At 32.8% G+C, this 22,242-nt stretch overlaps 2 protein-coding genes, 1 non-coding gene and 1 pseudogene across 4 annotated transcripts; 2 read left to right on the top strand and 2 right to left on the bottom strand.

The window, feature by feature from the left end:
* The first annotated feature begins 287 nt into the window (after positions 1 to 287).
* LOC131173741 (small nucleolar RNA R71) lies at positions 288 to 394 on the top strand. The gene has a single exon (XR_009144055.1). It is a non-coding gene; the product is annotated as a small nucleolar RNA R71 (small nucleolar RNA).
* Positions 395 to 4,326: 3,932 nt separating this feature from the next.
* LOC110667590 (phytosulfokine receptor 1-like) lies at positions 4,327 to 6,632 on the bottom strand. Its single transcript, XM_021828482.2, has one exon. The coding sequence runs from the start codon at positions 6,583 to 6,585 to the stop codon at positions 4,489 to 4,491; it is 2,097 nt and encodes a 698-aa protein (XP_021684174.2). The 5' UTR covers positions 6,586 to 6,632; the 3' UTR covers positions 4,327 to 4,488.
* Positions 6,633 to 14,272: 7,640 nt separating this feature from the next.
* Positions 14,273 to 16,553, top strand: LOC131172634 (phytosulfokine receptor 1-like; annotated as a pseudogene).
* On the bottom strand, positions 16,269 to 21,749 carry LOC110667614 (dicarboxylate transporter 2.1, chloroplastic). 2 transcript variants are annotated; one of them, XM_058133985.1, is made up of 5 exons: positions 20,861 to 21,749; positions 19,937 to 20,250; positions 18,168 to 18,616; positions 17,660 to 17,789; positions 16,269 to 16,411 (listed from the first exon to the last, which is right to left on the bottom strand). In XM_058133985.1, the coding sequence occupies exons 1-4, from the start codon at positions 21,686 to 21,688 to the stop codon at positions 17,674 to 17,676; spliced, it is 1,707 nt and encodes a 568-aa protein (XP_057989968.1). In that variant the 5' UTR covers positions 21,689 to 21,749; the 3' UTR covers positions 16,269 to 16,411; positions 17,660 to 17,673. The 2 variants fall into 2 exon arrangements, with proteins under 2 accessions (XP_057989968.1, XP_021684199.2); XM_021828507.2 differs by lacking the exon at positions 16,269 to 16,411 and having other exon boundaries at positions 17,456 to 17,789.
* Positions 21,750 to 22,242: the final 493 nt, after the last annotated feature.

Consider the following 22,242-nt stretch of genomic DNA (forward strand, 5'->3'; position numbering starts at 1 on the left):
CCAGCTTAAGAATCTACTTTCATGCTTAGCTTGTCCATCTTCCTTGTCAAAGCATCAAACTTAGCATTAATCATATTCATGGCATCAAGCTCAAACATACCAGCTGGTTTCTTGATCTCATTCCTCTCACAACTCCATTGGTAGTTGTTATAAGCAATTTTATCAAGAGCAGAAAAAGCTTCATCTTCAGATTTCTCCATAAGATCACCTCCAGAAGATGCATCAATTGTACTTCTAATAGCTGGTGAACTCCATTGTAAAAGTGTTGAACAAGCATCCACTTAGGAATCCCATGATGTGGACATCTTCTTTGCAAATCCTTATACCTCTCCCATGCTTCATACAAGCTCTCATCATCTCTAGGTTTGAAAGAAGTCAGCTCATTTCTTAGCTTAGCTGTCTTGCTTGGTGGAAAATATTGAGCTAAAAATGCTTGAGAAAGTTCATCCCATGTTGTGATAGAACCCGGTGGCAAAGAATGTAACCACTCTCTAGCTCGGTCCTTCAAAGAAAAAGGAAATAATTTGAGTCGAATTGCATCATCAGAAACTCCATTTATCTTCAACATATCACTAATCTCAAGAAAGTGTGCTAGATGCACATGTGGACTTTCACTTGAATTTTCTCCAAATTGTGATTGTTGAACCATCTGACAGAGTGCAGGCTTCAGTTCAAAATTATTAGCTTCTACTCTTGGTCTTGTGATACTTGGCATGAAATCCCCAATGTTAGGATAGGCATGATCCTTCACAGAGCGGTTGTTATTGTTGTTGGCCATTTCTTCTTGTAATTGCTCTTGCTCTTGTGCTCTTTCTTGTTGTTGTTGAGCTTTAATTTCAGCTTTTCTCCTCTTAGATTATGCTCTTAAAGCTTTTGCTGTCTTTTCTATTTCTGGATCAAAGAATAAATTGATTTCTTCACTTTTTGTCCTTCTCATAAAATAAAGTACCTGAAAAACAAAGTAAACAAATTCTCAAAGCAAATTGGTAAAAAGAAAATAAAATAAAATGCCCAAATTAACCAAACAAACAATTGTTCAATATCAAACAAAAATCAAATCCCCGGCAACGGCGCCAAAAACTTGGTGTGGTGAATCCGCAAGTATACGGGTCGTCTCAAGTAATAAAGTGATGAATCAAGTATCGTTCCCACGAGGATTTGCCGTTTGAGTACCAAACTATGAATGAAGCGATTATTTGGGCTAATGATTAATGAATGAATGGTAAATGTAAATGAGCGAAGTAAATTGATTAATTTAATTGGAATATGTAAAGAGCAAGCAAATAAATTCTAAATCTAATTTGCAATTAAACTAAATTAATAATGGGTAATTTAAATGAAAGTCTAATTATGTTAAAAGTGATTCCAGAGTTAGGGGTTTATGCATAAATTAATTGGGATTTGTCTTGGGCATTCTAATTTTTAGGGAAAAATAGAGTTTGAAGGTGATTAATTCTAAATTCCTTTGATTTCTTTTTCAAGCAAACCAAAGTGTGTTCTAAAATAACGAGACCTACTTTCGTATGTTATTTGATTACTCTAAAACCCATTAAGTTTTGTAACCAATCATTAATTCCTCTTAAAATCCTAGTTTATTTCTAAATCTAAGTGATTTTAAGTTCCTATCCTTGATTATCTATCAATGACTTTCACCTTTCGGTCCTTCAATCAAAGATTAACACAATACCCAATGGGTACCAACATTAGGTAAGTAAATCAAGCACACAAGGAATATATCAAAACTCATATTTATGTAAAATAAGGAAATACCCAGTCCAAATCCACAAATTAATCTAAAACATATTTCCCAACTCTGAAATCTAAAGAGTTTACTCACTCATGATGGTATTTACAAGAAAGATTGATGGAAAAGTAAAGAAAAACATGATAAGAGGACTAAAATAGAAAAACCCAGGTAGAAGAACCAAAATCTCTGGTTTCTGGAGCTCCAAAACTGGTGCAGCAGCTTCTCCCCAAGAGAAAATGGCGTCTCCTCTCTCTCTCTCTCTATTAAATTTTCTTTCCTTTTTGTTTTTCCTCCCTTTCCTCTTGTGGCAAAAATTAGGAAATGATGAATTTATATCGTCCCAAAAAGCTGCCCTAAAAGTAAATAAGAGCCAAGGAGTGGATAGGAAATGAGGTGTAAAATTATCCAAGTCAGCAGCATTTTTCACGTTCTGGGCAGTCTGCTTAGGGTTCGGCTTAACCCTAAGCAGCTTCTTACCAAATTTCAGCTTCTAGTCGCACTGTCTGCTTAAGGTTAAGCAGACCCTCAGCAAATCTCGGCAGACTTAGAGTAAAATAGACTTTTCTACTCATGCTTGACTTGTGCTGCACCTTAAACACTGCCGCTTTACCCAAAGCAGGATCTTAAGTAAAGTCTTAAGCAAATTTCGGCTAACTTGCTCTTTCAAGGCTTGATTTCTTCAACTTTCCTCTATGCTTAAAGGACTCCAAATTTCTTCAAATCACTTACTAATGCACTCATTGATCTTCGATTTGCCACAAAATCCTATCAAAAACAATAAAATTATGAAAATCAAATATAAAGTATCTAAAGTTAATAAATAAGATAAAATAAAGCTAAAAACATAAAATACACTAAAATATAATGGCAAAATGGATGCAAAACTACCCTAAAATGCCTATATGAAATGAGTATAACAGTTTTCTCTGTCTCTTCACAAATCCTCCTGCTTTCCCCTTCCTTTTGTAACCTCTCCTCAAACTTCTTTTCTCCAACATACAGTAGAAGAGATCCAATAAGGAGGCCTTGGATGCAAAGCAGATCTGCCTGCATGGATCAAAATCTCCTTTTTTTAAATAACATCTTCCCTAGCTCCAAAAAAATATTAAAATAAGAAGAAATAATAGAGAACCTTGAAAGTGAAACTGAAATAAGGACTGGCTTAAAAAACTGCATTTGATTGTTGTCTAAATATTGTTGAAACCCCTTTGCTGTCATAAACCTATGCAAGTACATTGAAAATTTTTTGGCGTTTAACGCAACTGATGCCCATATTTGATCTGATTAAAGTGATGTAGATTTCCAACAATTCCAAAACCAGCACCTCGACCTCCTTTTGGAGTTAAAGAGTTACAAGAATGGCTCAATTCAAATGGACTCTGAACTACCTATGAGCCTTTAAACCACCAAAGAGTGAATTTCATATTATTGCTAATTTTTCATGTTCAGCTCATTCATCAGTTTTCTAGTCAAATACGCATAATGATATATTCATGTTGGCGTTGCCTCAACAATAGCCGAACTTATTGCTTCATAAGTAGTTCTGTATATTTATTTTGTGGGGAGCTCACCATGCGGCAGCGGCAGCGGCAGCTGTTGCTTATATATGCACTTCTGGTAGCACACGAGGTGTTCGGCATTTTGCCTCTTCCACATCATGTTAGGCCTATTGTTATTGTCGTAAATGGTTTGTTGGACAACCCCATGTTGACAAAGGAAGCTGAAAAGGTGATTTCAAGTTCTTAAAATTATGCATTTCCACTGAGGCATTTCTCGTTGACAACTTATTATGGGACTACTAATGCAAAGCTTCCAAATTTGTCAATCATCAAGATTAAGGCTTCCACCTCACTGACATTTGTTCCCTCAAATCCTGAATGTGGAAATCTTTGCAGAGCAGAAATTAAAATAAAAAAATATATATAAAAAAAAGCCACTGAGTTTTTCCAAAGAAAGATTTATATTTCATTTCTCCTCGATAACTTCCTAGTTAAACTATTAGGAATGGCTACCTGATATATGTTTCTCTTTTAGATTTAGAAGCATACGAAACTAAGGGGAAGAGAAGGAAATGTATTTGACTTTGCATGATAAGAAAGCACAGTAAGCTGGAGTGTATTTACATGCTTATAGAGCAAAGCGCACAAAAGTCATTTAGGGTTTCAGGTTTAACGAGACTGATAACGATGCATGGTTACAGATTGATGTGGTTGCATACTGATTAAGGGTTAACGGATCCCTTGTATCAAGCTAACACGGAAGATTAACCATCTGGATTTGGCCATTAGTTTAGTGATATAGATTTCAGGTTGGGATGTGTGATAGAGTTGCACATATTGAGTTAAATTTTAACTAGCGTAAACCTGATTGACCTGATATAGCATACTGTATGTATTTCTACCACATGGCCTTGCGTTGGATGAGAAGGCAGGATCTGGGCATTTTGCTTGTTACAGAGCTTCAAACATACCGAGTGATCCATTGTGAAATATTGCCTCTATTTTCTGTTGCTTCCTTTCGCCATTCTTGTGGATTTCTCATTCTATTATATAGTTTATATAACGTTCTCATTATAGTAGTGCAAAATTTTCAATAATACAAGCTTCAAATAATACATGTTTCATTCTATTCTACATAATCACAGAGGGATCCAAGGATTGAGAGACATCAGACCGCTGCAACCAAGGAGAGCAATTCTTTGTCACTTCAGACTGCAACTTAGATATGCAGAATCAAAACTTTTACCTTTGTCTTGCCTTTGGCTTTGGGATCACCCAGCCAGACATGAAGCAAAAGATAACAGTTATGGCAAAGCCAGTTGCAGCTCCTATCCCAAACTGCAAGCCCATAATAGTCATTTTCTCAGTGGGAGGCCGAGTAGCGGGAGGAAGTGGTGCAGGAGGAGGACGTTGGGCAAGTTGACATGAAGTAAAAACCCCACCACCATATAGATCATTGTTCCCCTCAAAGCTTGAACATGGAAAGGTCAAGAATTGGCCTCCTGTTGGGATTTCCCCATAAAGTTGATTGTCTGCTATACTGAACTTGGATAGAAAGCTGAGCTTTACCAATGAACTGGGTATTTCTCCGGATAATTTGTTATGAGACAAATCCAAAATTTCTAAACTTGACATTCTAGATAAATCATCTGGAATTGGCCCGGAAAGCTCGTTTGTGCTGAAGTTTAAAAAATGAAGTCCTTTCAAGTTCCCAAAACTTGGCCAAATTGGTCCATTCAGCTTGTTGCGACTTAGATCCAAAGTTGGTGGAAGGCTCCCAATTTTGTTATACTGCAAACTTGTACTAGATTTCCCAGTTTTCTTATATAAAGGAATGCCTGGGGCATTTCCATCAATTAAGATTCTCCTGTCTGTTAGGATTTGTAGTCCTGTCAAGCTTATTGGTATTTCACCAGTAAATGAGTTATCGGAGAAATCCAAGTAAAAGAGACTACTGAAATTGCCTATCCAGAGTGGAATAGATCCACTCAAGTGATTCCAAGATAGATCTAATAACTCCAGCATTTTGCAACCCCTCAACCATAGTGGAATTGAACCTCTGAGTTGACAATTGGCAATAATGAGTACCTTGAGATTTTTAAATTGCAAATTCACATCACTGGGCATTTGTTCATCCTGAAAATTGCGAGTGAGGACCAGAGTAGTCAAATTTTTGCATTGTTGTAGAATTCCAAGAGCTGCTGATATGTTTGCAAGGCTGGTATTTGAGAGTGAGAGGTATGTCAGGGCCTGCAGATTCTTGAACTTGTAAGGAACCTCTCCACCGAGTTTGTTTCTGCTAAGATTCAAAACACTCAAATTTTGACAAGAGGATATACTTTCAGGGATCGGGCCTTGGAAATTGTTAGTACCAACATCCAAGAAAGCCAGATGAATCATTGCAGAACAATTTATATTGATTGGTCCATCCATGGTGTTGTTGCGCAAATTAAGATTTTCAAGTGTTGGAGAATTCACCAGTGAATTAGGCAAATGGCCGTTGAATTTATTTGAGTTGGAAGAGAAGAACTTAAGCTTTCTAAGCCTCTCAAAAACATCAGGAAGATTTCCAGAAAACATGTTGTTGGAGATATCCAATTCTACAAGGTTAGAAAGGTTAGCTATTCCATCATTCAATGCCCCAGAAAAGTGATTATCTTGAAGGTGCAATACCTGGAGATATTGCAGCTGCAAGAGACCGTATGGGAAACTTCCTGAGAGCATATTACCATTAAGAAAGAGATGCTGCAGAGAAGAACATCTTCCAAAACTTGTTGAAACTTCACCACTGAAGTGGTTGCCGGCAAGATCAAGAACTTGAAGATGGGGTGAGGTTTTGCAAAATGTTGGATCGACAGAACCATTAAAACTGTTGAATGAAATGTCAAAATACTTGATTGAGGGTAAATAAATACCTCCTGGTAGTGAACCAACAAAATCATTACTGTTTAAATCCAGGACTTCCAGACTCTGCAACTGAAACAATTTGGGTGGAACGATTCCATGAAGGAAATTCTGAGAAAGATTAAGCATTCTCAGCTGATCCAGATCTTCTAAAGACTCGCATAGTACTCCAGAGATCTTTTTCTTTCCAAGTTCCAACCCAATTACCTTATTACTTGAAGTGGTGGAATTGTCACAAGTGACACCAGCCCACGTGCAACAAGTAGATGTGGAGAAGTTCCACCCATCAATCCCTGATGTTAAGCAATTGCCGAAGTTAGTCAAGGCCCTGAGGTCATTTGAATGGCATGCCATATCCTGGCATCTTAAGATAGGAACCTTGAAACTGATCATGTAGATGATGAAGAAGAAGAAGTGTAGGAACCCCATCTTCATACTATTGAGCAGAGTGCTAAAATTGGAGTTCTAATATGGTATCATCTTCCATGGTGTTTTAGTTCCTTTATAATTATTATCTTATGACGTAAAAGGAAATAGTCAAAGATGACTTTGCCCACTTGACTTTGAAAAAATAGTACAGGAATGATTAAAAAAAATGGAATCCCTTGAATATATTAAAATTAATGATTTGATTTACATATTTTAAAAAAATTTATAATTTAATCTTTCACATTTAATTTCATTGATTGCTTGCTACTTTCATTTATTTTTGTCCATTCGACAGTTAATCAAAGGATTAAAAAATAATTAATGAAAGACAAAAGTGTTCATAATAATAAAAATTTAATGACAAAAATATAAGAATGAAAATATATGAAAGAATCAAAATTTAACTAATATTTTTCAAAATATAAAAAAACAAATTATTAATTTCTACACAATCCATTGATTGGAAATTCTATTTGAAATGATTTCCTATTCGCAATTTACGTGTTCAACACGGATTCAAGGATGGTTGTTGCAGCCATTGAAATACAAATTACCTGTTGTGACTGTGATTTCAATTATCTTTTTAAAAAAATATTATTTTAAATGTGGTTACAGAACAATATAAAATAATTATTTAACTGTTTTTGAGTTATTATAATTAAATTATATTAATTTTAACTTAAGGTCATATTTAATAAGACTTAATTAAAGTTGTAATATAATTGTTACTACATATTTATTACATTGTTTGATAAAAAAAATATATGATGTAATAGAATGATTAATCATATAAAAATTAATGTAATCATGATTATTTGACTTGATTTTTTTTTTATTTATCATCAATATTATCACCACCATCATTATTAATCCTCATATTACTATCACTGTCCATATCCTGTTATCATCACCACTACTATCACCACCACTTGACCACTGTTATTACCACTTAGCCACTACTACCACTTAGCTATTACTATCTCTAATACCATTTGATCACTACTTCACCTTTAAAAAATCATGTTCAAAGGAGGGTAAATTTCGTGGAATTCTATCTATTACCATCCCTACATTCAGTAATTAAGAATATGAAATAAATTAGCGAATTGAGAACATGAAAAGATTTGGGAGTTCATCAACAATTAATTTATTCATAACAGTAATTCATTTCATGTACAAGTAAATTTTATATAATATTCATTTACAGTTGAATATTTTTTTTAATGACTTACAATTGAATACTAATCTTTGGTATTACACATTTTAATATAAAGAATTCATTTTAATTCAAGGAAAATTTCAGAAATCTAAAGTCTTTTTAGAATGCTTTTATAAATTTTTTGACCAAATTGAAAATATAAAATGTATTACTAATTTTATGGGCTGTTTAGTAATATTAATTATTTTAATAACTATTAATTATTCTACTAGTTATCAGTTATTTTATTAGTGGTTTGCTATTAAATAATATCCGGTAGTAGTTAGTTATTTATATAAAATTTTAAAGTACATGTATTCGATAAAAATAAATATTGGATTAATCGTTAAATGTAAAAATATTTTTTTGTTTTAGTCAAAACACTCTTTCAACCTCTAATAATTAGAATAGGTAATGTTTTATGAACCAGTTTCTCAACCTCTAAATACTATTATAAATATTATGCCGTTAAATAGTATAAATAAGAGATATGGTGTTTTTACTAAGGTCAAAATATAAAGTATTACCTTAAAAATTATTACCGAATATATTCTATATGAGAAATTGAAAATATAGAAATGTAGATGAAGTTCTTTTGTTCAAGGTTCAAAACAAAGTTGGTCAATAAAAAGTCATTAAGGGCATTATTATACACTACATTAAAAACAAAGAAAGGGAATTTACAACTTCCTCCAAATATTGTTATGGATTTATAATGCAAACCTCTGCAACAATTCAACTGTTAGTTATATGAATAGAAGACTAATCAACCAATTGATTAGTTCTTTAGCAATGGTTGATTCAAGCCCAAATATATCTATTTCATATTTTATAACTCTTAACTCAACTCATTCATTCATCTCCGTCGTTCAACTCGTTTCAGGATACTCTCGTTTCTGTAATAGTATCCTTGTTCTTCTGTGAAGCTTTTTGGCATCTTACTGGTAAAGGGAGTTGTTGGACCAATAACTAAAGAGACTGCTGAAATTGTCTTATTTTTAGGAGTAAGCATTATTCGGTTTGAACTGAATAAACCGATCTAAACCACCTTAATTTAGTAATTCGATTCTGTTTTTAAGATAATTTGGTTCAGTTCGATTTTACATTTTAAGAATTTTGGTTATTTCAGTTCGATTCAATTTTGAAGAGAAAATCAGTTGAACCAAACCAAATCGAATTGCCTTATTGATTTTTAAATTGATTTATTTTTATAGAGAATTTATGAATTATACGTAATTATATATATATAAATTGTTCAATTTCATTGATTAATGGTTATTAGATTCAAATCAAGGTCAAAATCATACCAAATAACTTGAAAATCATGTCTAAATTAAAAAATCCATCAAAACTCAAAAACCAATTAGTTCAAATCGAACAAACTGATATAGAGTAGTTCAGTTTGATTCGGTTTTCATTCATTTCAGTTCGATACGATTTTTAAAATATAATAATTTGATTAATTCGGTTTTAATAGTTTAGTTCAGTTCGATTCGATTTGAATCGAATGCTCAATCCTACTTATTTTTGCTACAATTCAGCTATTGTGTGCTTGTGGTATTGGTCTCAAAAGACTAATACTGTGAAATCTTTAATTTAAAGTCATTGAGAATTAAAATTCAATAGAATTAAAATCGTAGGGATTCAGGTTCAATTCAATTCGTTTTTTTTTTTTAAATTATTATTAATATTTTAATTAAATCTGTCTTGATTGACATTTAGAAAATCTGAAAATATCAGGTGTATATAAATGACAAATTTGTGAAGGGTTAGTTAAGGATTCTCATAAAGTCTAAGGTGACGTCTATATTTTATAGGCTTTCTTTGAAACTCACGTTAAATATTATACATGGTTGGAGCACAATTACCAAACCATACGAAAATAGATACATAAGTTAGGCTCATATTTTTCATAAAAAATATTTTTTATTATTTGATTACAATATTAAACTAACAATATGTATTTATATTATCGATATATAAATATTTTTACAACTCAACTTAACTAAGTTTTTATCTCAAAAATTTATTGGGGTCTGATATATGGATTATCTTTCTCCACTCTAAATGATTTTGGATTAAATTCTCGGAAATGTGTAATATTTCTAGGTCATGTTATACTAATATCCTCCGAGTCAGTTTAGGCCTACTTCTTCTTTTATTTCTATTCTCTAACTCAATGTGCTCTACTTGTTTAACTGTAGCCTTCGTATGTCTACGCTTCACACATAACCAAACCATCTCAATCTCTCGTCTCTCAACGTATCCTTAATTGGCACTACTTTTACTTTTTCTTTAATACTCTCATTACGAACTTTATATAATCTAGTATAGTCATGTTATAAAAAAACTTATATATTTCTCTAACATATAAAGTATTTTTACATTTCAATAAAATTGTCAAAGTTTATAAAATAGAAAACAACTGTCTTTTAAAAGAGAAGAGGTTATTTTCTTTAAAAATGATTTAATTTAATCTTTCACATTTAATTTCATTGATTGCTTGCTACTTTCATTTATTTTTGTCCATTCGACAGTTAATCAAAGAATTAAAAAACAATTAATGAAAGGCAAAAGTGTTCATAATAATAAAAATTTAATGACAAAAATATAAGAATGAAAATATATGAAAGAATCAAAATTTAACTAATATTTTTCAAAATATAAAAAACAAATTATTAATTTCTATACAATCCATTGATTGGAAATTCTATTTGAATTGATTTCCTATTCGCAATTTACGTGTTCAACACGGATTCAAGGCTGGTTGTTGCAGCCATTGAAATACAAATTACCTGTTGTGACTGTGATTTCAATTATCTTTTTTAAAAAATATTATTTTAAATGTGGTTACAGAACAATATAAAATAATTATTTAACTGTTTTTGAGTTATTATAATTAAATTATATTAATTTTAACTTAAGGTCTTAATTAAAGTTGTAATATAATTGTTACTACATATTTATTACATTGTTTGATAATAAAAAAAATATATGATGTAATAGAATGATTAATCATATAAAAATTAATGTAATCATAATTATTTCACTTGATTTTTTTTTTATTTATCATCAATATTATCACCACCATCATTATTAATCCTCATATTACTATCACTGTCCATATCCTGTTATCATCACCACTACCATCAGCACCACTTGACCACTGTTATCACCACTTAACCACTACTACTACTTAGCTATTACTATCTCTAATACCATTTGACCACTACTTCACCTTTAAAAAATCATGTTCAAAGGAGGGTAAATTTCGTGGAATTCTATCTATTACCATCCCTACATTTAGTAATTAAGAATATGAAATAAATTAGCAAATTGAGAACATGAAAAGATTTGGGAGTTCATCAACAATTAATTTATTCATAACGGTAATTCATTTCATGTACAAGTAAATTTTATATAATATTCATTTACAGTTGAATATTTTTTTTAATGACTTACAATTGAATACTAATCTTTGGTATTACACATTTTAATATATAGAATTCATTTTAATTCAAGGAAAATTTCAGAACTCTAAAGTCTTTTTAGAATGCCTTTATAAATTTTTTGACCAAATTGAAAATATAAAATATGTTACTAATTTTATGGGCTGTTTGGTAATATTAATTTTTTTAATAACTATTAATTATTCTACTAGTTGTCAGTTATTTTATTAATGGTTTGCTATTAAATAATATCCAGTAGTAGTTAGTTATTTATATAAAAATTTAAAGTACATATATTCGATAAAAATAAATATTGGATTAATCGTTAAATGTAAAAATATTTTTTTGTTTTAGTCAAAACACTCTTTCAACCTCTAATAATTAGAATAGGTAATGTTTTATGAATCAGTTTCTCAACCTCTAAATACTATTATAAATATTATGCCATTAAATAGTATAAATAAGAAATATGGTGTTTTTACTAAGGTCAAAATATAAAGTATTACCTTAAAAATTATTACCGAATAGATTCTATATAACAAATTGAAAATATAGAAATGTAGATGAAGTTCTTTTGTTCAAGGTTCAAAACAAAGTTGGTCAATAAAAAGTCATTAAGGGCATTATTATACACTACATTAAAAACAAAGAAAGGGAATTTACAACTTCCTCCAACTATTGTTATGGATTTATAATGCAAACCTCTGCAACAATTCAACTGTTAGTTATATGAATAGAAGACTAATCAACCAATTGATTAGTTCTTTAGCAATGGTTGATTCAAGCCCAAATATATCTATTTCATATTTTATAACTCTTAACTCAACTCATTCATTCATCTCCGTCGTTCAACTCGTTTCAGGATACTCTCGTTTCTGTAATAGTATCCTTGTTCTTCTGTGAAGCTTTTTGGCATCTTACTGGTAAAGGGAGTTGTTGGACCAATAACTAAAGAGACTGCTGAAATTGTCTTATTTTTAGGAGTAAGCATTATTCGGTTTGAACTGAATAAACCGAACTAAACCACCTAAATTTAGTAATTCGATTCTGTTTTTAAGATAATTTGGTTTAGTTTGATTTTACATTTTAAGAATTTTGGTTATTTCAGCTCGGTTCAATTTTGAAAAGAAAATCAGTTGAATCAAACCAAATCGAATTGTCTTATTAATTTTTAAATTGATTTATTTTTATAGAGAATTTATGAATTATATGTAATTATATATATATAAATTGTTTAATTTCATTGATTAATGGTTATTAGATTCAAATCAAGGTCACAATCATATCAAATAACTTGAAAATTAAGTCTAAATTAAAAAATCCATCAAAACTCAAAAACCAATTAGTTCAAATAGAATAAACCGATATAGAGCAGTTCAGTTTGATTCGGTTTTCATTCATTTCGGTTCGATACGATTCTAAAATATGATAATTTGATTAATTCGGTGTTAATAGTTTAGTTCAGTTCGATTCGGTTTGAATCGAATGATCAATCCTACTTATTTTTGCTACAATTCAACTATTGTGTGCTTGTGGTATTGGTCTCAAAAGACTAATACTGTGAAATCTTTAATTTAAAGTCATTGAGAATTAAAATTCAATAGAATTAAAATCGTAGGGATTCAGCTTCAATTCAATTCGTTTTTTTTTTTAATTATTATTAATATTTTAATTAAATCTGTCTTGATTGACATTTAGAAAATCTGAAAATATCAGTTGTATATAAATGACAAATTTGTGAAGGGTTAGTTAAGGATTCTCATAAAGTCTAAGGTGACGTCTATATTTTATAGGCTTTCTTTGAAACTCACTTTAAATATTATATATGGTTGGACCACAATTACCAAACCTTACGAAAATAGATACATAATTTAGGCTCATATTTTTTATAAAAAATATTTTTTATTATTTGATTACAATATTAAACTAACAATATGTATTTATATTATCGATATATAAGTATTTTTACAACTCAATTTAACTAAGCCTTTATCTCTAAAATTTATTGGGATCGGCTATATGGATTATCTTTCTCTACTCTAAACGATTTTAGATTAAATTCTCAGAAATGTGTAATATTTCTAGGTCATGTTATACTACTCTCCTCCAAGTCAATTTAGGCCTACCTCTTCTTTTCTTTTTATCCTCTAACCCAATGTGCTCTACTTATCTAATTGGAGCTCGTATGTCTACGCTTCACATAACCAAACCACATCAATCTCTCTTCTCTCAACTTATTCTTAATTGACACAACTCCTACATTTTCTCTAATATTCTCATTACGGACTTTATCTAGTCCTAGTATAGTCATGTTATAAAAATATTTATATATTTCTCTAACATATAAGTATTTTTATATTTCAATAAAATTATCAAAGTTTATAAAATAGAAAATAACTGTCTTTGTTAAGAGAGGAGGTTATTTTCCTTAAAAATGATTTAATTTTTTTTTAATTAAAAAAATATTTTTTATTAATTTATTTTTCTAAATTTCTAAGTACTAGAAAATACAAAAAATATTTCTTGCGAAAGAAATGTAGTCTTAATGAAATATTTTTTAAGGATTCTTGTAAAGTCTAGGGTTACATTTATAGGCTTCCTTTCAAAATGACATCAAATATTATTGGTTGGACTACGCTTACCAAACCAAACGAAAATGGATACTTGTCTATTAATTTCTGTTATTTTTTTAATAAAATATTTTAAATTTTTTTATTATTAATATTTATTATTTAATCATTCATCTTTTAACCGTTAATACTCTCTTCTTTTATATGTTGATCAAGATTTTTAATATAGTGATTAAAAAAATAATTAAATTATATAAATTATAATAAAATATTTTTTAATTTAATTAAATTATCTTTTATCTCACTTAATTAAGAGAAAGTATGTAAAAATAGATTTTAGAAGAATGTATAAATAATTTAAAAAAATATATATAATTAATACTTTTTAACATTCTCTAAACAGTAAATAATTATGAACAAAATAATTTATAAAAAATGACTTTATCTTCCTTAAATTTGATGGACCACGGAAGTTCCCACATACCTAGAGAAAGAAAATCATCATAAATTATTTTCTCCGGAAAATTATACTCTCTCTCCTGAGTTTCTTGGTCCCAGAATGGAATTCTCAAGCTTATATTTTTTCTCCATTCTTTTAGCACTCTGCTTCCACTTCCAGATTCAAATGACAGGATAGCTCTCAACGATCTCTACTCTTGTTTAACATCAAAACCAGACAGCTGGAATAGCTCTTCTGCTGATTGCTGTACTTGGGATGGTGTCACTTGCAATAATTCCAGTGTTTCAAGTAAAAGAGTCATTGGGCTAGAAATTGGGAACAAGAGACTCACAGGAACAATCTGCGAGTCCTTGGCAGTTTTGGATCAACTCAGAATTTTGAACCTCTCCCATAATTTACTCCATGGTACCCTTCCAACTAAATTGTTCAGTCTGCAGAATCTTGAAATTCTTGACCTGAGCAACAATTATTTTGTCGGGTCAATTCCACTACATGATGATATGCGCTCAATCAGGTTTATCGACTTGTCAAAGAATTACTTGAATGGTACTGTCAATGCAACACTTTGTGAAACCTCACCCCATATTCAAGTTCTCAACCTGGCAAGTAACAAATTCACTGGTGAAGTTTCGACCACTTTTGGAAGATGTACTTCTCTGCAGAATCTCTCTCTCAATGTCAATAGTCTCTCAGGAAGTTTTCCTGGGGGCCTCTTGCAACTGAAAGACCTTCGCGCGTTGCACCTTGAAGGCAATCAATTTTCTGGACCACTGGATGCTAGATTAGGTAACCTTTCTAATCTTGTGGAGTTGGATATTTCCTCCAATAGGTTTTCTGGAAATCTTCCTGATATTTTTGGGAATCTTGGAAAGCTTGAGAAATTCTCTGCCTTCACAAATAAATTCAATGGCCACATGCCCGAGTCATTGGTAAATTCCCCATCCCTTAAAATTCTTGATTTGCGCAACAACACCCTTGATGGTCCCATCAATATCAATTGTTCTGCAATGATTCATCTAATTTCCCTGAATCTTGGTTCTAATAATTTCCATGGTCCAATCCCTGAAACCTTCTCGTCTTGCCACAGCTTGAGTATTTTGAATCTTGGTAAAAACAAACTCGGGGGAGAGGTTCCTTACAACTTCAAGAATCTCCAGGCCCTGACGTTCCTTTCACTCTCAAACACCAGCATATCAAATATCTCAAGAGCTCTTGAGATACTACAACATTGCAAAAACTTAACTACGCTAATCCTTGGCATCAATTTTCAAGATGAAGAAATGCCTGGAGGTGTCAATTTGCAGTTCAGAAATGTCAAGGCCCTTGTCATTCCGTTTTGTCAGCTGAGAGGTTCAATTCCACTATGGTTGACAAATTGCAAATCGCTGCAGTTGTTGGATCTGTCTTGGAATCTCTTGGGTGGATCTATCCCACTCTGGCTAGGCAATTTCAAGAGTCTCTTTTACTTGGATTTATCAAACAATTCTTTTACTGGCAACATACCAAAAAGCTTGGCAGAACTACAAACCCTGGTCACCAATACGGTCATCCCACCAGAAGAAATCGCCCCCGGTATCCCTCTCTTTAAGTACCGAGAACAGGGCACTGGTTTGCAGTATACAAAAATTTGGAGCCTTCCACCAACTATGGATCTAAGTTTCAACAAGCTGACAGGACCAATCTTGCCAAGTTTTGGGAGACTGAAAGGACTTCACGTTTTAGGACTAAACAACAATGGTTTGTCAGGGCCAATTCCGGCTGATCTATCAGGAATGTCGAACTTGGAAGCTTTGGATTTGTCCCATAACAAACTATCTGGAGAAATTCCTACTTCATTGGTAAAGCTCAACTTTTTATCCAAGTTCAATGTGGCATACAATCAACTTTCTGGAGAAATCCCAGCAGGTGGCCAATTCATGACCTTTCCTTATTCAAGCTTCCAGGGTAACAAAAATCTATGTGGCGGAGATTATGTTTCCTGTAGACCAGTACAAGCTCCTGTTCAGTCTCCTAGCAAAGAAGAAATGAAAATTGTTGGTTTGCCATTTGAAATAGGAATTGCTACCGGCTTTGTCCTCTCTGTCGCAATCTCCTTCATGTCAGGCTGGGTGTTTTCAGTGGCAGAAAGAACTACTAGTACAAGTAGATTTTTATGCTGGAGGTAAGAAAAGGTTCAAGTTAGCATAGGTAAATCTTTAAAGATTTGTCAAAATCTTTAAAGAATAAGATAGATCATCCAAATGACTAGAGCCCGTGAAATTATATTGTGAAAATGAATCTATTGTGAGAAGTTCTTATATCTGGTCTTAATCTATTGTGAGAAGTTCTTATATCTGGTCTTAATTAACATTCTATAGAAGTGCCTTCAAAAAAAAAAGGTGAGTGAACCTGGTAGGAAGTAGAATTATGTAAATATTCTTTTTTAATTTAAAAATTAAATTTAAGACTTTGTTTAAATTAAAATTAGTGAATGTATTATTCAAATATTCATGGAAGCAATTACTTAATCCTGAAGAAGAAAAGAATAATGAATGGCGCGGCGGATATGATTTTGAAGGATCATTTGGGGGTAGATGTTTCACTTGCTTCTTAAATATCATACGTGAATTTCATTAAATATCATATTGGAACTTTTATGTTCACTAGAGAAATAAATTTAAATTTTCAATCATTTTAGACGCACAAACATCCAAATATACCGAAAATTTGAGGGCTGGATAAGCAACACTTCAAACTTGCAGATTGATTTGTATATGAACAGAAATTTGGACAATTTTTACGTATTGTGCATAAGATTCAGAATCACCAGATAAATTCAATTGACACCAAGAAATTGAACCAGGCAAACGAAGTTGAACATCAAACTCAAAGCAGCTGGTCTTTTAAAATCCATAAATTACTTCCAAACCTGTCCAGATGTAAACTGGATGCCCCTCTTGCAAATTCCTGAATCCTGTAGTGTAGTAGTAGGTGAAATATGCACAAGTGATTGATTTCTTTTCTTTTTTAAATCCAGTGGTTCATAGCTTGAACTTGAGTTTCTTTTAGCTGTGTCAGTTTCTTTAAAATCAAATCATACATGTTCCTTGGCCGCAGAGAAAGAAGCAAAAAAGCTGCAAACTGTTGTCTTTGCTTATCTTGTTAAATTTAAAACAGAGAAGGTATTGCAGCAGCCTGAGAGTCAAACTTGCGCACTATATTAAACACAGCGAAGTATAACTGTTTATTCAATATGATTTTTCAATTCAAAAAGCCATTCCTGCGTTAGTGTTACTACAAGCTAACACAGTTAAGAATAATAAAAGGTAAAATAAAAAATAAAAATTCCTCTCTCAACTAAATTTAGCTCAAGTGTTCCCTAAAACAGGACATCATGCGACATGAAATTTAAGCAGTTACTTACAAGTAAAGTTGAGATTAGTAGAGGCCCAAAAATTTCCACCAGGCAGTTCCAACCGCTCCCCAGATGATAGCATTAACCAGGGCCATTACAAAGCCCATCTTGAATACATCAGGAAGGTCTACATACCCAGCTGTTAAACAAGAACAATTTAATGTCATCAATCAACACACAACCACGCATCATAAGAAGAAAATAGAAGTACATAAATTACCAAAACAAATGATTCAACAAAAGACGACATTTTGTTTCTATTCAATGACATTAACGAAAAAAAAACAAACAATGCACATCTTTAAACCATTTAGGCTGAATCAATGTCATTATGAAATTTCACATTTCCTTCAAACCCTTGTCAACCAATTGAGGTGAAAAGGAAACTTAAACCTCAATGAACATTTGAAGAGTGAAAATTTGGACATCAATTGGTTTTACCACATGAAATAATCATAATAACAAGACAGTCAAATGAGTTGATAAAAATATAATATTTGCAAGAAAGAGGACAGACCTCCATAGTATACAGCAGCCTGACCACTGCTGTAGTGTGTAAGAGCACCAAAAAGATTTGTATTGTAAGCTAAAGCCAGTGCTGCCAACACACCAGGCACTCCAGCTGCCAAGTGCATGGCAAGAAATGCAGAGTACAGAGCTCCCACATGACCAGTTTGACTAGCGAATAGATAGTGAATGAAGAAGTAAGATGCCTGAAGAACAACAAATGCAGCTGGCCAGCTCAAAGAGAGAGATTGAAGGATCTTGGCCACACAACCAGACATCCAGGCTACAATACCAAGGTTTGTCAGTTGCCCTGCCATGCCCACCAGAACAGCAAACCAAGCCAAGGTATCCCAGGCTGATTTTTCACTTAAGCAGTCATCCCAATCAAGCACTCCCAACAAAAGTAATATTGATAAGGCAATCATTGCAGCTACAACACTCGGTATACCAAGAGCATCTCTGCATGAAACACAAGCAATATCACTTATTATTGTCCAAACAATCAGCAAGTGAAAATTAAAAGAAACACATTCTCTCCCTCTCCCTTTCACACACATACACAAAAATAATTGATTCTCCCGTTCTTGCCAAAGAATTTAACCAGCAGTAGAAAACTATGATTTATAGGGCAGTACAAGCATTCACTCAAAACACTCACTTGAGTAGTCTAATACAACAACTACTACTACAACCACTACTAAACCTTAATCCCATACATTCAGTTATATGGATTCTTTTTCGTCACTTGAGTAGTCTAATATTCATCTTAATTTCTCTAAAGGGTGTGCTATTACTACCCCAATCAAATCAACATGTTCATGTTGGTTTACATTCTAGCCATTCTGCAAAGCAAGAAAAAATTTTTAAAGATAGGTATTGTATTGTGCTTGATGCTGCATATGGAAAAGGTCATAATATAAAACCAACAGTCCTCAATTCCTACTGAGACTCTCTCTTCTGCTGTTAGTAGGTAGAGATCAAAGTCAAAGCTACTTCCTAATGAAGAGAGGCCATGTAACCATGCAGAATATGCAACCAAAAAGGTGGTTCTGTGAAGCAAATGTCATGTCTTGCAGCAGCAGGTACAGAAGAATACATTTAGTGGAGGCATAGAAGTAGAACTATCAAGAAGAATAGAACAGTCTATTCCATAGCCCAAAAGGCAGATAACTATCAGGGAATAAAAAAGAGAGAGATAAGGTTAGAGAGGCAAAGTTTGGAGTGAAACCAACAAGCTAACTTTAGAAACCAAATAGAGAAGTCTTCTACTTTCATGCATAACCGCATACTTTCCATATACCATACAATGCCCAATGCATCAATCTGACTATCTCCATACTTAACTTGCATAATATGTTTGCTCTAATGAAAAGATGGTACTAATATGTTCGCTTCTAATGAAACAATGGTACTAAAGTACATTATCTATCCCATAAGAAAATTTGAGTGTATAGCATCTACAACTCATTCAAATAACAATTGCCCCTTCCTTGTTTTAGCTAAAGTGCAGGATATCACACAAATTTTGATCCAGATTTTTCACACTGGCATCAAGCCTACTGATGATACCTTGTGAATCATCTAGTTTTAGATAGTCCAAGGCCCAAACCAAAAACAGAGAAGTTCATTCTCTAAAACAATGAATAACAAGGACATGGGTCACAGAATTTCCCTGGTTAAATTTTCTTATCAATTGATTTATGTTCCCAGAATTGTTATGTAATAAATAGAGGTTGTGCTCAAGTGACTTCAGAGATATGAATTATGGATATCACTTACCCAAACACCCACAAAGAAACTGCAAGAACCATTGTGCCAACCATGACCAATTCATTTTTTGTGACAGGACCCATATTCTCCAGTTTCTTTGCAGCCATTGCAGGGGCATCCTGAGTGTCCTTGGCTTCAGGAGGAAAAAGCTTATATAAGATAAATGGCGTAGCTAGAAGAGAAACAAATGCTGGCAAACTGGCCACCTTGAACCAGGAAACCCAAGGGCTTGAAACTATAACCCCAAGTTCCTCAGCTAATTTGAGACAAAGCAAATTTTGAGCTGCAGCAGTCAGGAAAAGCGCACTAGAGTTCCCAGAAGACTGTCAAGCATCCCAAAAGAGCAATACATAAGTCGCAGAGGTTATCAACTACATGAAAATCTCTCAAGAGTAGAAGGAAATTATCCAACTTATGCATGTGGCCATAAATTATTGCAATGAGAAAGAAAAAAAAAAGTATAATACTAAATTAAAATAATATAAGTTCGGTCCCTGAATTGCTCAAACTAAAAATTACAATGAAGAAAAACACAGAGTGGAGACATAGACCAGAATATGTACAAAAATCCCAGAGTGATGGAGGCAACACATCTTCATGTAACTCAATACATCTAGCCATTACATGTCTAAATAACACACTTGTGTTTTTATAATTTCAAAGTAAAAGAAATTGACCTTAAAATGATTGTCTACTAGGCCTTGAAACTAAATCCAGTTTGATCAATTAACAATTTTCTCTAAGGAAAACTCTCACACGTGAATTGGCCAATCAACATCTACAAACATTGATCATACTCTGATCCGTTGTGTTCACTGCGCTCATACAACTAAACAAGCAGCCACTTGCACATACTGTAATCGCATAGTACATCAAAGAATACAACGAAGTTCCAGATAGTTTCAATTGCTTATTGCAGAGAAGAATACTAACCTGGAACTGGGAAAGAACGAGATAAGATCCAAGCTTCCTTGAAGAAGCATCCCCTGGCTTACTACCCGCTGACAACGACAAGGACTTAATAATTGGCAAGAAAACTCCACCAGCCCTGGCAGTAGTACTAGGCATTGCCGGCGCAATAAGCGCCTCACTAATTGTCAATCCATACGACAATCCCAAAGTACTCTTCCCCAACCACTTGACAAAATACGTAGCAACTCTATCCCCTAGGCCGGTCTTCACAAGCCCACGAGCAAAAAAGAAAGAAATAACAATCAACCAAATAACCTCGTTGGTAAAGGCACTAAAAGCCGTCGAAAACGTCAAAGTTCTCGTCACAATTGATGTTGTTAGACCAAGAAAAGCCCACGCACCAACTGGCAAAGGATTCAACACAAGACCCGCAATGGTTGAAAGAAAGATTGCGAGTAATTGCCAAGCTTGTGGGGTTACTTCGACGGGTTTAGGAATAAAAAAGCGAAGAATGAGACCTACAGAAACAGATATTATAAGGGGAACAAGCTTGGCACCTTGTGGAGGTGGGTTTGCGATTGGCGGGGTTTTTGATAGGTTTGAGGAGTCATTTTTCTCAGAGGAGGCGCGAATTGGGAATTGGGTTTTGAAGGACTTGTGAAGTGGAGGGAAAAGAAATGGTTTTTGAGAGGAAAGAGCTGGTGATCGGATTGTGCCGGGCAGGGAAGGTGGAGAGACAGTACATGGAAATTTGGAGATGGGTTTTGGTGATCGGTGGAGTAAGGAATTCCGGATAGAGAGAGTGAAGGAGGTTGTAGTGGAGACAGAGTGAAGCGCCAAGCTCTCCATTGCCTTGTGTTTTCTCTGTGTCTGAAATTGAAAGGAAACAGAAATAAGAGAAAAAGAAAGGGTGTGATTGGGCCTTTTATGAGACTGGTTGGGCGGAAATAGCAAAGAGAGAAACACGGATTCATAAATGGGACCCACATTGACTACGTGGCAGAACGTAAGGAGAGGAATTATTATTGGAAATATTATTACTAAATGATAAATTGCAATAAAAGACCTATAATATTTTTAAATTATATACGTAACCCAATTTTTATTTTTATTTTTTTTTTTTTTTTTTTTTTGCGCTTGAATGATTTTATACAGGGATGACAACGAATAGGATAATTACGAAAATTATCTTATTTTTAATATTTTTAAAATCTGAATATATTTTAAATTATATTAAAATTTATTTAAAATTAACTGAATTCGTTCCAAATTCGATTGTGGTTGTCAAAAAATATCTAAATTCATTTAATTTTATATATTTAATTAATAATCTATATAAAAATTATTTTTATTAATAATTTATATTTTAAAAATTTAATAATTTCAAAAAATATTTCAATTTT

This window comes from Hevea brasiliensis, chromosome 14, assembly GCF_030052815.1.
Source record: "Hevea brasiliensis isolate MT/VB/25A 57/8 chromosome 14, ASM3005281v1, whole genome shotgun sequence".
Lineage (NCBI taxonomy): Eukaryota > Viridiplantae > Streptophyta > Magnoliopsida > Malpighiales > Euphorbiaceae > Hevea > Hevea brasiliensis.